The sequence below is a fragment of the Neoarius graeffei genome, chromosome 15 (genome assembly GCF_027579695.1).
Source record: "Neoarius graeffei isolate fNeoGra1 chromosome 15, fNeoGra1.pri, whole genome shotgun sequence".
Classification (NCBI taxonomy): domain Eukaryota; kingdom Metazoa; phylum Chordata; class Actinopteri; order Siluriformes; family Ariidae; genus Neoarius; species Neoarius graeffei.
This window is the reverse complement of record NC_083583.1, coordinates 23,389,593-23,406,619: the sequence shown is the minus strand read 5'-3', so window position 1 is coordinate 23,406,619 and position 17,027 is coordinate 23,389,593. Positions and strand designations below refer to the sequence as shown.

The following is a 17,027-nucleotide window of genomic DNA, read 5'->3' as shown; positions in this document are numbered from 1 at the left end:
ATTTATATATTTGGCTAATAGTTTTATCCAAAGCAGCCGACATGTGAAGCAGAATCCAAACTAAGCTAAGAGGCTAAGGGTTAAAAGCCTTGAGCTTTTAAAAACCACTTGGGTACTGCTGCCCCCTAGACATCACTTATGATGTCTAGAATTGTTTCTGAATTGCATTTCATAGTTCTTTAAAATGTGGCACAAAACTTGATTTAACACGTTGTATTGTCTAACCTTTCATTTTCAGGACGGTACAGACAGTGATGATGAGGATGAAGATGAGAGGGTAGGTCATTTTCCTCTCTTACTCTACTGATGTATTAATAATCGACAATGGCGATACATAGACTTATAAATAGTTCGTTTGAACACCATTTTTAAAATAAATACCAATATTTTTAATATTACTTTAATTATTTATTGTTTTTGTTTTTTTTAATCCCCCGCTGGCCGAAAGGCTCGAAGGGGGATTATGTCATGGCGATATCCATCTGTCCGTCCTGGAAAGGGTGCTCACGTTCTGAAATCAACTCCTCTCACAATTGTTGGAGGAATTTCACGAAACTTGGCAAAAGGCATTGTTATATGTCGGTAGTACGCATATTGTAATTTCGTTCAATTCGGTTGCATTTTACCAGAGTTGTGGCCCTTGATGAACAACCTTGTACTTTCACAATTTTGTGAAGGTGTGCTCGCCTTCTGACATCAACTCCTCTCTCAATTTTTGGATGAATTTCTCAAAGCTTGGCAAAAGGCCTTGTTATATGACGTTAATACGCATATTGCGATTTAATTTCGTTTGTGAAAATTTTACCAGTTTTGACCCTTGATTAAATAACGTGTACTTTGACAATTTCATGAGGGTGTACGTTCTTCTGAAATCAACTCCTTTCACAGTGTGTGGAGGAATTTCACCAAACTTGGCAGGATTCTTTGTTATATGTTGGTAATACACATATTGTAAGTTCGTTCAATTCGGTCACATTTTACCAGAGTTACAGCCCTTGATTAACAAAATTATACTTTGACAATTTCATGAGTGTGTTTTCCTTCTGAAATCAACTCCTCTCACAATTGTTGGAGGAGTTTCACGAAACTTGACAAGAAGCATTGTTATATGTCGGTAGTACGCAGATTGAAATTTCATTTAATTTGGGCAAATTTTACCAGAGTTATGCCCTTGATTATTAACAAACTTGTACTTTGGCAATTTCATCAAAGTGTCCTTGCTTTCTGAAATCAACTTCCCTCACAATTTTTATCCCCCACTGGCCGAAAGGGGATTATGTCGTGGTGATGTCTGTCCATCCCGGGAACAGTACTCACCTTCTGAAATCAACTCCTCTCACAATTTTTGGAGGAATTTCACGAAACTTGGCAGGATTCTTTGTTATATGTCGGTAATACGCAGTTTGTAATTTCATTCAATTCAGTTATATTTTACCAGAGTTATGGCCCAGTTGCCAGCGGGGGATATTGTGCTGTCAGAGCACTCCGTTTATTGTGCTTTTGTAAGCTTTATTTACCACTGTTAATTGTTCTATGGGGTATGTTGTATATGATGTGTATGTGGGTAGGTCAATTGGATACACACTGATGCTTTTCACATATGAAGTTCCTCATGGAAAAATAGTTATTTTAATTGAATTGAAGAGATAGATACGTACATACATGCATACATACAGCTTTGTCATTGTACAGGTACTCAGCAACCAAATTCAGTTTAACATCTACCAGAAGTGCAAACAGTAGCATTGTGCAAATTTAAAATCATACTTTTAACCATTTATAGCTACATTTCATGTTGTCTGCAACACAAGTTATTTCCTCTTATCACTTTTGTTATAGAAGTTATAAATAGTCATTTCTTGACCAGCCTCTTTTCCCTCCATAAGTTATACTAGATAATAAAATGCAGCTTCTTGTGTTACACGTCATAATGTGCAACATGTGCAAAAAGTCCTCTCTCCTGAAGACTTTTGGCCTAAAACTTACTGATCATCAGAAAACGCCGACACTGGAGACTCCTTCCATAAACGTTGAATAAAAGTCTCCTTTACTGAAAACCTCACCATATCAATGATTACATGTCACACACATTCTTTAATTTGGCTTTTTGTTTATCCATGTCAGAGTATATGTACGATCTGTGTAACTTGGACAAGTCCCTGTAAACGAACTGTTACTATAAAAACCATTGCATTTTAGAACAAGTCCATAAAGCTGTGATGTGGATTACAGCCAGCACTACTGTCAGAGCTGTTATAGAAAATTAATCAACACCTTCTGACAAATCAGATTTGATAATTGAACAGTGCTGTGGTATAAATGAGTTTAAACCGTACTAGATATTTATTTTGTTATTTTTAAACATCATAAGCATATATTTTTGGACAGGAATCTGAGAGAAGAGGTTTGATAGAGAAGATCCACATGGTCCAGGATATTGTTGTCACTGTGCAGAACTTGTTGGAGGAAATCGCATGCTTTTTTGAGAGAATAAAAAAGTAAGTAATGATTATTTATCTCTTTATTAAGATTATAATAAGATTATAATGAGATTACATTCTCTCGAATAAATTGAGGCACTTAATAATAATGTGTACAGTTCAGCATCACAAAGCATTTTTCTGTTTTTGTTTGTTTGTTTGTTTGTTTTTTGCTTTTTGTTTTCTCCAGCATGTTTAATTGGTCTGTGCCGTTCTTATCAAACCTGGCCTTCCTGATTCTCATCGTTGTCACAGTGATCACATACTTCATCCCGCTGCGCTACATTATTCTGATTTGGGGTAAGATATAAAGGAAGTAAATTGCTTTCTGTAGTTTCTGCTATATGAACTAGCAGCGTGTGGTTTAAGTTTCAGCGTTTTGGGAGGTTTCAGTATGAGTGTCGGTAAAAGTCAGTGCATCACTTTTGAACTGTTGTATGGAACTTTCAGTTTCTAAGTTTCTTTTTTTTAATATTATTATTATTATTTCCATTGTGAGTATAAACTCACTGAAATTTTGTCATTTATAAATGATACTTAAATCAAATAAGTCACATGATATCCTCCTTAACCAGTGAAATTAAAGGATATTTTCTTTAGTCAGCATTTGATCTACATGGATGTAAAGACTGTGGCATATTTTGGGCTAAATGCAGGGGAAAACCTCATTTTACAATGGTGCTTGAAAGTTTGTGAACCCTTTAGAATTTTCTGTATTTCTGCATAAATATGACCGAAAACATCATCAGATTTTCACACAAGTCCTAAAAGTAGATCAAGAGAACCCAGTTAAACAAATGAGACAAAAATATTATACTTGGTCATTTATTTATTGAAGAAAATGATCCAATATTACATATCTGTGAGTGGCAAAAGTATGTGAACCTTTGCTTTCAGTATCTGGTGTGACCCCCTTGTGCAGCAATAACTGCAACTAAACGTTTGCGGTAACTGTTGATCAGTCCTGCACACCGGCTTGGAGGAATTTTATCCCATTCCTCCATACAGAACAGCTTCAACTCTGGGATGTTGGTGGGTTTCCTCACATGAACTGCTCGCTTCAGGCCCTTCCACAACATTTCCATTGGATTAAGGTCAGGACTTTGACTTGACCATTCCAGAACATTAACTTTATTCTTCTTTAACCATTCTTTAGTAGATCGACTTGTGTGCTTAGGGTCGTTGTCTCGCTGCATGACCCACCTTCTCTTGAGATTCAGGTCATGGACAGATGTCCTGACATTTTCCTTTAAAATTGGCTGGTATAATTCAGAATTCATTGTTCCATCAACGATGGCAAGCCGTCCTGGCCCAGATGCAGCAAAACAGGCCCAAACCATGATACTACCATCACCATGTTTCACAGATGGGATAAGGTTCTTATGCTGGAATGCAGTGTTTTCCTTTCTCCAAACATAACGCTTCTCATTTAAACCAAAAAGTTCTATTTTGGTCTCATCCATCCACAAAACATTTTTCCAATAGCCTTCTGGCTTGTCCATGTGATCTTTAGCAAACTGCAGATGAGCAGCAATGTTCTTTTTGGAGAGCAGTGGCTTTCTCCTTGCAACCCTGCCATGCACACCATTGTTGTTCAGTGTTCTCCTGATGGTGGACTCATGAACATTAACATTAGCCAATGTGAGAGAGGTCTTCAGTTGCTTAGAAGTTACCCTGGGGTCCTTTGTGACCTTGACGACTATTACACGCTTTGCTCTTGGAGTGATCTTTGTTGGTCGACCACTCCTGGGGAGGGTAACAATGGTCTTGAATTTCCTCCATTTGTGCACAATCTGTGTGACTGTGGATTGGTGGAGTCCAAACTCTTTAGAGATGGTTTTGTAACCTTTTCCAGCCTGATGAGCATCAACAACACTTTTTCTGAGGTCCTCAGAAATCTCCTTTGTTCGTGCAATGATACACTTCCACAAACATGTGTTGTGAAGATCAGACTTTGATAGATCCCTGTTCTTTAAATAAAACAGGGTGTCCACTCGCACCTGATTGTCATCCCATTGATTGAAAACACCTGACTCTAATTTCACCTTCAAATTAACTGATCATCCTAGAGGTTCACATACTTTTGCCACTGACAGATATGAAATATTGGATCATTTTCCTCAATAAATAAATGACCAAGTATAATATTTTTGTCTCATTTGTTTAACTGGGTTCTCTTTATCTACTTTTAGGACTTGTGGGAAAATCTGATGTTGTTTTAGGTCATATTTATGCAGAAATATAGAAAATTCTAAAGGGTTCACAAACTTTCAAGCACCACTCTACATGTTGATGTTTTTAATAATTAAGATTCTTAATCTCCTAGCTTTATACCTCTTAGTCTTAAGTACGATTCGCACGGGATAAGTATTACCTATGGACCTCTGGTAATTCGCAATTACCCCCGCACCTCTGTGTTATTGTGTGGCGCATTCGGACAGGATAAGCAAAAGTCTGTAATTCACTGAATTTACAGACATTGTGACCGGATGTGTCGTAAGTTCACAGCATCCTGTTTCGTCTTGTAGACAGTAGAGATGGGATTTATGGCTCTTTGATGGGATCCGCATCTTTGTGATCCGTTCTTTGAAAAGAACCGTTCAAAAGACTGGCTCATTTGGCTCTTTTTAAATATTTATTCAGTTTTAAGAAGACAGCGTCTAAAGAAGCCAGATCCCTCTGCTTAGGCAGTGACATCAGTATTTCTGGACATACCTTTTATATAAAGCAACCTAGACTTACATTATTGTAACCCCTAAACGCTCATAAATAACCATTAAAAAACAATGAGGGCTTCAATGAATGTCCATGCAGAACGGCTTTTCTGTAAAAAAAAAAAAAAAAGAACCCACTCAAGAACATAGTTATCAAGAACGCAAGAATATTTTATAGAAAAACACTTGTTTTACAAAAAATATTTAAGTCTGAGATACAAAATAGATAAAACTACAATAAATAATACAAGAACTAGTTATCACACAAGAACATTTTAATAGAAAAAAACAAACTTTCTATATTAAAAATATTGAAATTGTAACAAAAATAGATACAACTAAACAGTCAGATAAATAGATAAAGTTATAACAAGAACACAAGATTATTTTAATAGGAAAAAACAAACTATTAATGCAAAAAATATTATTAGAAAAATAGATACAACTAGACAAACAGATAAATACATAAAATACACAAAAATAGAACAAACAAAATGACGATAGAATAAATTAAATGAACGTCCGTGCAAAGTAGTTTTCCCACAATATTATCATTAATATCACACAACAACATTATAAACTATATACAAAACAATTTGAACTATTAGGCAAACAGATAAAACTTGAATAAATAAAAGGCAAATGCTGTTTAGCCTACTTCTTGTCCTTGGGCAAAAGCTTTTTCATCTGAAACACAGTACAGAAAAAGAACGACAGAAAGAACGGCTCCCCCAGCTCGAGACTCGGTTCTCATCGTTCATGCCTAGGAGCCGTTCAAAAGAATCGGTTCGTTCGCGAACGTCACAACACTAGTAGACAGGAGTTCAAAATGCTTATCTGGTTCAAATACGGGATAGGCCTACTACCACTTGCCCCTGAAATGCTATTTATCAAAATTTCGCCCGTATCCTCCATTATTCACTCCAGAAAAGTACAAGAGACGCGCGTTTAATAATTACAAACACAGACATGCGCATTCACATGGGACTTGTATTACCACTGGATGTCTGTGTTTTGCCGAAACACAGTAGGTAATTCGCGGCGGAATTATTACTTGGCAAATTACGGACATGGCGCATTCGCACGGGACTAAGAACTCAGACATTCTCTGTAATTATTCCGAATTACCAGAGGTCCACAGGTAATACTTATCCCGTGCGAATAGGGCTTTAGACTCTTAACCCATGAATAAATCCAAGTCCTATTAAAGCCACTTGTCAACTTATTTTCATAATTAACTTATTACTATTAGATACTTACAGCCTTTTTTTAATGCTGACTTTACTCCTAAATGCAAAGAACAGTGAAGTTTTTTTTCTTCAGCTGAGATCTCTGAATGTCTTTTCTTTTTCTTCCTCTTCTTAGCTCATCTGTCCATAAGGTCGATGAGCCGTTGCCATAGCGTGGCATCCGTCGTCCACGGTTCAATTAAATCATATCTCCTCCGTCAGTTCTCCATGGATTTCCATTCCGATTGTTTTGTTTGAAAGAACTCATCACTCCGCACAAAACTCGGTCTTTGTTTTGTCAAATTATTTTCTAACGAGTTGGCAATTAGGCCAAATGAACAAATTTTCCAGGCCTCTCAATAGAATTGTATCTCCTCTCTCATTTCTCATCCGATTCCAGTTCTGATCGATGTTTTGGGTAGATTTTCCCTTGAGGAGCAAAACTTGCTCATTTGTTTGTTGATTTTCCTATTGTAAACAATTTGTTGACAACTTTTATTTTCTGTTAAATCGTGTCTCCTCCCTCAGTTCTCAGTGGATTTCAGTTCTGATTCTTTTCTGTGTGGAGTTTGCATGTTCTCCCCGTATCCGCGTGGGTTTCCTCCGGGTGCTCCGGTTCCCCCCACAGTCCAAAGACATGCAGGTTAGGTTAACTGGCGACTCTAAATTGACCGTAGGTGTGAATGTGAGCGTGAATGGTTGTCTGTGTCTATGGTGGTGTTTACATTAGACCGTATCAGCGGATCATCAGATTAACGTTTTTAAAACGATTCGCGTGCACACAGCAACGCCAATACATGATTCGCGTGCACACAGCAACGCTAATACACGGATACGCTAATCACATGACTAATTAGACGGCACGTAAGTTGAAATGTGTCAGTGCAGCTCAGCGCTTCCTCCTCAGCGGCTGCGCTCCAAATCACTCCGCCCTGAACAGCGAGTGCCCTCTGGAGGGTGCGCACTCCGGCCCTGCGCAGCTCACAGAGCGCGCGAGCAGTGATTCGGGACTGAGCCGCTGTGTGTGTGATCCCAGTGCATATCGGGCATGCGCAAGTCACTCACCACTTGCAAGTGGAAGGATGGCAAGCCTAAAGACAATCATAACTACACAATGGGCAGTATTTGCATCTTACCATGAACAACATTAAGAATGACAAAGCAAAGCATTATATTCATACTTTTATACTCTTTAATGAAAAACAAAAAGGTGATACAAGGTGGAAACAATAGCAGGAAGTGAAGTCCGCGCCGTTTTTCAGCAGTCGCATCACATGACCAACGTGGCATGAACAACGCCAGCGAATCAGGAAGGTGGATGTCACAGTGACGTCGTCCAATGACGACGTCAGCTAGAGCTCAGCACTGCGTTTCCTCGTATCTCAATGTTTACACAGCACCGGATCAGATACGAACTGGGTTGAATACGTGGGCCCTCGCGGATTCAAGTTGTTCCGCCTGTGGAGTCGTTTCCCGGCGTTTTAAGGTGAACGGACAGTGCATCCGCGACGAAAACGAGACGGATATGGTCTAATGTAAACACCACCTATGTGTCAGCCCTGTGATGACCTGGCGACTTGTCCAGGGTGTACCCCGCCTTTTGCCCATAGTCAGCTGGGATAGGCTCCAGCTTGCCTGCGACCCTGTAGAACAGGATAAGCAGCTACAGATAATGGATGGATGGATGGATGGATGGAACTTCTGCACAACACTCAGTCATTGTATTGTCAGTTTTTTCCTAACAAACTGGTAATTAGGTCGCCTTAAGTTTTGGGACTTCTCATTAGAATTTTATCTCCTCTCGCAGTTCTCACCTGATTTCAGTTCTGATCGATGTTTTGGTAGAGCTTCCTACAGGGAACCAAACTTGGTCGTTTGTTTGTTGATTGTTGTTTACAACTTTGTTTATTTTCAGTTAAAGCGTGTCGCCTCCCTCATTTCAGATTGTTTTGTTTGAAAGAACTAGACCTTCTGCACAAAACTTGGTCATTGTATTGTCAAATGTTTTGCTAACAAATTAGTAATTAGTTCAACTTAAGTTTTCTTCTCACTAGAATTGCATCTCCTCTCTCATTTATCATGCAAATTCAGTTCTGATCGATGTTTTGGGTAGATCTTCCCTCAGGGAACAAAATTTAGTCCTTTGTTGATTTTCCTGTCGTAGACAATTTGTCGTGGAGGTTGGTCCTCGCTCATATTGTCACATTCAGTTCTGTTTGAGGTTTTGGTCGTCATGGTTGTTTTGATGGCAGGCCAGATAAGCTACTACGTACTTGATGTTCTGGTTTGTTTTTGGTTTTTTTGGGAAGGGGTTCCTGTTTTCTTCTGGCTGATTTGAGTTGTACGGGTCAGATCTCCAAAGTAACAATCAGAATTAACGATCTGCTTAGCTCGGCTCCCCCTTTACCACAAGTACAGAAACTTGTGATGTATTTCCTGCTTATCCAGCCTCCTTTTTTAAATGAGTAATGGGCAATTCCATGTAAATGTCAACCTCACCATGCAAAAATAAAGCAGCATGTAATACATCAAAACCACTCCCAGAGATATCACCTAGGCCTGTATTTTACAGATGTGAATAAGTTGAACCAATTTGTAACCAACCTAATATGTCACTGTCAGTCTTTCTTATAATGTAAAACCCAAGCTAAAATCAACTTTGATCATGTACAATTCTATATTATTGCCACAAGCCACAGAAATGTATGCTAAAATCCACAAAACAGCAAAACAATAGCCATTCTAAATATTATTTAAGAACTTTGATAGTTTTAGCTGATATTTAGAGAGTTTTTCAAAGGGTTATGGTGGTTAAATTGCTGATTTTCTAAACATACGCCATGTCTATTTCAGACGCGTCACATCCATAACGGAATTTCGTCACATCCATAACGCTGACTTTTCCTTCCGAAACTCTGCATGAAATACAAAATATTTTAAACAAAGATTTTTTTAATATTCACCTTGGACCCCTCTATCAAATGGATATCTCCATTTCGACATTAGGTTTACAATTTCACAGAGTTTGATAAAAATGTACAGTCACCCAAGAAAAGTGATACTTTTTCTGTCACATCCATAACGCATCTTTTATTGGCGTTTTCTGGCATGCCCTAGATGTACTATGGGAATTGTTCTTGTTCTATCACTTCTCCAGTATGGTACAGCCTTAAAATATGCAACACCTGTTTAAATACTGGGAGACAATAAAACATGCACTGGGTCATTTGTTGCCATTTTGAGTTCAAGTGTCACGTCCATAACGCTGGAATTGCTCTAATACTGTATCTGGCCGCATTATTTTATCACTTTGTGTGGTTGTGGTGAGTAGTTCTGCCATGTGTTTTTTTTTTTTTTGCTTTTTTCTTTCTTTTTTTTTTAAGAAATGAACAGCAAAGTGACTGCAATTACATTTCACACTCCATACCTAGTACTGTAAAAGGATTGACTTTTTTTTTTTGGTCCAATTACTTTACAACCCTCCACGCTCTCTGTTCTGCTTTTCTCACACTCACACTGTTGATGAGATGTTTACATTGCTGGTGATTTGCTAATCAGTATAAACCCTGACACAACCTCACAGTTCAGGCGGATCAGAAAACTTTTCATTGCAGCTTTTAACCACAACTGAAATGTAATTAGGATCTATAGCACTGTATAAAAGTCTTAGGCAGCACAGGAAGTGTTGGAAAGTAAAGATGCTTTCAGAAATAATGCATTTAAATCTTTTATAATTTCTATTTTAAAAACTTTGATAAAGAGCAGTACTCAAAAATAAACTTAAAGTCAATATTTGGCATGACAAGCCTTCGTCTTTAAAAATGCATTAGTGCTCTTGGGGACATTTTGTGCCAGTTATTAAGAAAATTGATCGGTAAGTTTTTCCTAAACAATCTTGAAGAATTTTGGTGCAGCTCTTCTGAAGACTCGGACTGTTGCGCTTCTTAGTATTATTGCAGGTAATACTTGAAAAGTGGAAAGTGGTCTATTATGTAATATGTTACCTCCTTTACTGACACGGATAACTGTAACACTATTTCTGTCACGTTTAATTTTGGTTGGAAAAGTAGTGTTTGGAAATCTAATAATAGTAATTATTATGGGCGGCACGGTGGTGTAGTGGTTAGCGCTGTCGCCTCACAGCAAGAAGGTCCGGGTTCAAGCCCCGTGGCCGGCGAGGGCCTTTCTTTGCGGAGTTTGCATGTTCTCCCCGTGTCCGCGTGTGTTTCCTCCGGGTGCTCCGGTTTCCCCCACAGTCCAAAGACATGCAGGTTAGGTTAACTGGTGACTCTAAATTGACCGTAGGTGTGAATGTGAGTGTGAATGGTTGTCTGTGTCTATGTGTCAGCCCTGTGATGACCTGGCGACTTGTCTAGGGTGTACCCCGCCTTTCGCCCGTAGTCAGCTGGGATAGGCTCCAGCTTGCCTGCGACCCTGTAGAAGGATAAAGCGGCTAGAGATAATGAGATGAGTAATTATTATTATTATTATTATGATTATTATTGCCCTAATAATGCACAATTCATAAAAGAAACATCTCCGACACAATTAGGGTGCCTAAGATTTTTCCACAACGCTGTATATTATTTTAAACTGGCACTGAGCAATGCTTCATAAATGACTAATCTGGATTTGCTATAAAGATTTGTCCCCATGCTGTCAGCAGGACTGCTTGTGGCTCACTGACTGGAGCACTGAAGTGCGCACTTGCTCCCTCTGCTGGACAAACTGGATTATCTGTATCTGCTGATCTGTATTTCTTTTATTTAGGTATAAATAAATTCACAAAGAAATTACGGAATCCATACGCTATCGATAACAATGAAGTGATGGATTTCCTCTCCAGGGTGCCTTCAGACGTCCAAAAGGTAAGACTTTCAGTGGATCAGTTACGCACTCGGTTATCTGAAGCCATGCCAAAAATCTCAGAATGGTTCATTCAGTCTCACTGCAACAGAAATCATTGTTCTAGGATATAGTATGCTTCTGCTGTTTCTGATTCATTACATATGCCAATATTTAAAAAAAAAAAAAGTTTTCATCAGCTATTAGTCACTGACAACTTGGAAAATTAGTGTCGGTGCAAAAGCTGTTTAGGCCTATTTCAGTCCTGCATTTTATTTCTTAATGATTTATTTCTTTAATATAGCTCATCGTGTACTCAAAAGTTCCTTTTCACTAACCACAAATACTATGATATTGTGTGAGCTACTGAACCACAGAGTGCACAGGGGGCTGCAAAAGTAGGTATACAGTAATGAAAAACAAACCGTTTGTATAAAACGTTAATATTAAATGAAACCTAGCACCACTATTATAATCCTGGAATAATCCTTGCTGTATACCTACTTTTGCAGACCCCTGTATTTAGTATCACCTTTGGATTACCATAATAAATGGCATGGTGTTGTTTCTGGTGCATGGCATGCAGTGTCAGACAAAGGAATAAATATGTATTCGTAACCGCGATGTGTATCTCATTGTTGATATCATTGTCACAAGACAATGCAGAAATGTATTGATGCGCAGTACATTACACTACACAATTCAGTGGTTCATATGCTGTAATATTATTATATTCAGGTTGAGTTTGTGCCCTTGAAAATATTTTGCTCATACACTCATCAGGAGCTCCGCTTTTAGACACTGCCTATATGTACAGTGTGTGTGTGTAATATATTCTATTCACTGTATATGAGCAATCGCATGCTCTGATTGGCTACTCTACTACAAGGATATCAGCTCATATACCGTCAGTACAGAAAAACAAAATGGCGGCTTTATCAAGTATTTAAATGAAACAGAAATAGCTCAAAGAATATAGGTTCTTCTCTTCCCCCCCAATATCGCCTGTTCAACACTCCAGCCCAGTTGGTGGCAGGAATACACCTTTTTTTTTTTTTTTTTTAAGATTTTTTTGGGGGGCTTTTTCCACCTTTATTGGATAGGACAGTGTAGAGACAGGAAATGAGCGGGAGAGAGACAGGGAGGGGTCGGGAAATGACCTCGGGCCAGAATCGAACCCAGGTCCCCGGGTTTATGGTATGGCGCCTTATCCACCTGAGCCACGACATCCCCCAGTAATACACCTTTTAAGTGGGTTTGCCAACCACCAAAAAAAAAAACCAACCCTGAAGAAGGAAAAACAAAATGGTGGAGCATGTTGCTGAACCAACCGAGGACGAAATAAAAACTCTATTTGAAAATAAAACCCCAAAAATACAAAAAAAAAGCAACAAAACTTCATGCCACTGTGTAGTGTTCTTTATATTATAGGGACACATCCACACACACACAAAAAAACCCCAAAACAAAATGCAGGTTAATCAAAAGAATTTTAATTTTGAACCGGTTCGCCATTTTGACAACACGCGTCTAGTCAGCGGGAAAACACTGGGTGTGACATCAGAGTGAAATATCAGGAATTATTGTACGTACAGGACACTTTTTCGATGGAATAAAATCATGTGTTCTATTCCCTTCTAGCGGGTTTCATTCATTTGTTTTGATAGCATGCAATATTCTTAGCATATTGCTTATCCTACGTGTATTACATCACTCTACCCAATGGAGAATGAGCGTTGAATATGATTTACAATATTGCATGGTCGTCAAGACAACATGACATCACACATTGGAGATGTAAAACTTCCACGCTAGTGAGCGACACTGACAGTTTGTAAACAAACATGGCCTCCAGGTTTGCTTCGTTAAATACGGAAGATTTTGAGAGAATTTTGAAAGAGAAACGCGTTGAACATCCAAAAGGAGTGTGTATATATAATTATAATATAGGCTGGCTTTTTTTTCTCATGGTATATATTCCATTTAGCTAGCATGATATTGAACGAGTCGAAGACGAGTATACCATTCAACACCAGCCAATATTATTTAAATATGTCACTCAGATCCGCAATGTGTTTTGTATAAAAATGTGAGTTTTTCAATACAAGATAAACTTCATATCTTCAAGCTAACGTGTGATTTTTCTTTTTATTATATAGACACATTCACAAACAAAAAGTACCCAAATTTATCAAAACAAATCATTGATTTTTCTCACAAGTGGCGTATAGAGATTTATGTCAGGGTTTGGGTTCTCCATGTCCTGGATGTAGCTCGTATGAAAAATACATATATGTGCTGGGAGGTCCGTATTGTGAAATACCGTGACCGAGGTCTTGAGGGCCGAGGTCACGGTATTTCACCATACGGACCGACCTTAAGCTGGTAAATAATATATTTATTTTTTTCTTTACCAAATTCTAACAGAAAACGAGAGCACCCGAAAGGGAAAACCGAGCCGAGCCGCCATTTTGAATCCTCATTCACAGCTGTAATGCAAATTGCTTCCTACAAGTGCACTTCCATGGCAGGGGGAAAAAAAACCTACATTTTGCCACCTATGTAGTCCCTTATTTATACAAGTAGGAGTCATTCAGGATTCAGCCATGTTTTTGCTCGGCGTTAGCAAGTTAGAGGTTTTTAGCTTTCTCCTGAAATGTTTTATTTTATTTCTTCTTCCTCAGGGTAGTAAAACTCGCTTTCGCTGTGAACTGTCGTTATCGCTAACCATGCTGTAAAATTAATGCTATTTTCCTGAGAAATGCTGGCAAAAATTTACAAGATTTTTGATAATCTTATAAATAAATCTTATAAAGAAAAGATAAATGTTGACAAAAAAATGCTACTATGTTTGTTGTTGTTGTGAACGAGCGAGTTGCCAGAGGTCCGTAACTGGGGTCCGTACCGTAGGTTACAGACCCGCTTGCCAGCCAATCAGAGCGCAGGATTTGATGGAAACCGGACCGTGAAAAAAATAAAAGTAGTATATTTCCCAGTAAAACACTCCTGTCCATATAATATATATATATATTTTTTTAAAGATATTTTTTTGGGTTTTTCCACCTTTATTGGATAGGACAGTGTAGAGACAGGAAATGAGCGGGAGAGAGAGAAGGGGAGGGATCGGGAAATGAACCCGGGTCCCCGGATTTATGGTATGGCGCCTTATCCACCTGAGCCACGACGCCCCCATGTCCATATAATATTATCCATGAAACATGCACATAAAATGCTCTGAATCATCATGGTTGATTTCATGGGCATTACTGAGAAAGTGTTCGGTTTGATAAACAATAATGCTGACCTCATGTTGTTTGTCCTTCCTTCCTTCCCCTTGATTCTTTAGGAACAATATTCACCACCTAAACCTGTCTACGTTCCCAGAAGAAAGAGAGCTGTCCAGCATAACCAGATCTGAGCTCATCTTCAGAGACTCTGTTCATATCAGTGACACTAAACATCCACTCATTTCTCCCTGCTTCATGTAAATGTATAATTTTATAAATCCCAGCATTTTTATTTTTAAACAGTTTCAATGTTTTATTCATTTTGAAATCAGTTAATTGTGTTTAATTCTTTATTATTCTGCATGCTGTGCAACGTTTTAAGTGACTTAAAATCAAACTTAACCCTACTGGTGTCGTTAATAGTGGGTTCGTACCAAAGAAACTATTTCTTGGAAGGATTTTTAACAATATAAGCAGACTTCGTTTGTGGTGGGGTTTTTTTCTTTCTTTTTTAATTTCGATCAGTGTATTGTATATGCAGTGGATACTCCACAGGAAACCCTGATCTAAATTTGCTTGATGGGGGACACTATGGGCTACATCCTACACTGTATAGTGTTTGGCATGTACTATAGATGTAGGCACAGTTTCAGTGTACATTGATATGACGCAATCTCCGTGTTGCTAATTCCTGAATTCTAAGAGAGTGCAATAGACTGCAATACCGGATGTGTGTTGGGCCAGGATGCATTTTGTGGTGTCGCAGTACATGTGTATAATGTTTGCAGATTTCACAGTAAGCCTTATTGGTGGTCTTTTAAACTATTCATCAGTGACAGATTATTGTAATTTAAGGGATTTACACTTCAAATGTAGATGTATTTTTGTACTTTTAAGCCTTTTATAATGATTGTGTTGTCATTATGATTGTAAAAAAAAAAAAAAAGAAAAAACACTTTAAAAACAGAAGTGCCTTCTGTGTATGCTGTATAATTGTAAATAAAACTGATTTTAAGCTGCACTTTTGAAACCAAATACAGCTACATGTGTTAGAGTTGTACTGGATGTTACTGATGACATTGACAGTTGTATTCCTTGTTTACCACTGGCCATACTTTTTAATTATTTTCCTTATGTGTAAAAAAAAAAAGTCTGCAGCACATTACAGACTCACCTTGGTTTCTTATCAAGGTGTAACTGGGATTAATGCATGCACAACATCTTGATCCTTTGCACAGAGAAAGTTCACTAAATTTGACTCACTGTTCAGTGGCCCAGAACACAATAAACTTCGAGTCAAACTGCAGAAATTCCTTGTGGACCTTGAATTTGTTTTTAGATGAATGTTTAAATGAATCATACACTGTCAGGAATAGGGTTACAGTAGGAGTCCATTTCTGTCCCCCAAGGTACAATCTACACTACTGTACCCCCTATTGGACTTCAAGAAGAAGAAGCAGCCTTTATTTGTCACACATGCACTCAAGCACAGACTTAAGCACACAGTGAAATTCCTCCTCTATATTTAAAGCAGTGAGCACACACAAGTGAGCAATGAGCACACACACACACATACCCAGAGCAGTGGGCAGCTATGCTACAGCGCCCGGGGAGCAGTTGGGGGTTTGGTTCCTTGCTTAAAGGCACGTCAAGCCATAGCTGCCCCGTATTAAAGGGATAGTTCGGGATTTTTGACATGAATCTGTATGGCATCCCCATCAATAGTGTCGTGCAAACACACTGACTTACCCCTGACAGCATCCTGTGAGTCCAGTTCTTGTCCAGTTTTGGTCCAGACGAAAGTAGTCCGGCAAGTTTGTTGGGGTCACGAAAGTAAAACGTTTTTCGTCTCAAAACAGTATGTGTTCAAAAGAGTGATATATTTGCATCACAAAACCATTGCCAAATAAAAAGTCAGACCTCGAAATCGCTTGGCACTATTTTCTCTCCCTTCTTATCACTGCGTGCTGCCTGCTTCATCCAGCTGTGGCTCCAGCTTCAAGGATAAGCTGGAGCCGCATAAGTAGGAGTCCCGGCGGGTGGTTTGTATTCGATTCGTTTATATCCCGACCTTGTCAGCTGTCAGATTTATGTTCATGGACCCGGTAAGCTGGTAAATAATATTTTTTTTTTCTTTACCAAATTCTAACAGAAAACGAGAGCGCCCAAAAGGGAAAACCGAGCCGAGCCGCCTCATGGCTGTAATGCAAATTGCTTTCCTCCTCAGTATACAAGTGCGCTTCCATGGCAGGGAAAAAGAAACTACCACTGCTGCCTATGTAGTGCCCTATTTATACAAATAAGAGTCATTCAGGATTCAGCCATGTTTTTGCTCCGTGTCATTTGCATTACAGCCATGAGGCGGCTTGGCTCGGTTTTCCCTTTCGGGTGCTCTCGTTTTCTGTTAGAATTTGATAAAGAAAAAAAAATTATTTACCAGCTTACCGGGTCCATGAACATAAATCTGACAGCTGACAAGGTCGGGATATAAACGAATCGAATACAAACCACCCGCCGGGACTCCTACTTATG

At 38.7% G+C, this 17,027-nt stretch overlaps 1 protein-coding gene across 3 annotated transcripts in view; it reads left to right on the top strand.

The window, feature by feature from the left end:
• mctp2b (multiple C2 domains, transmembrane 2b) overlaps positions 1-15,805 on the top strand; it is a 93,495-nt gene extending 77,690 nt beyond the window's left edge. For all 3 annotated transcript variants that reach the window (XM_060941046.1, XM_060941045.1, XM_060941047.1), the window contains 5 exons: positions 239-277; positions 2,389-2,498; positions 2,671-2,780; positions 11,194-11,291; positions 14,615-15,805. In XM_060941046.1, coding sequence (XP_060797029.1) covers positions 239-277; positions 2,389-2,498; positions 2,671-2,780; positions 11,194-11,291; positions 14,615-14,686 — 429 coding nt within the window. In that variant the 3' untranslated portion in view covers positions 14,687-15,805. The remainder of the gene's footprint in view (positions 1-238; positions 278-2,388; positions 2,499-2,670; positions 2,781-11,193; positions 11,292-14,614) is intronic.
• Positions 15,806-17,027: the final 1,222 nt, after the last annotated feature.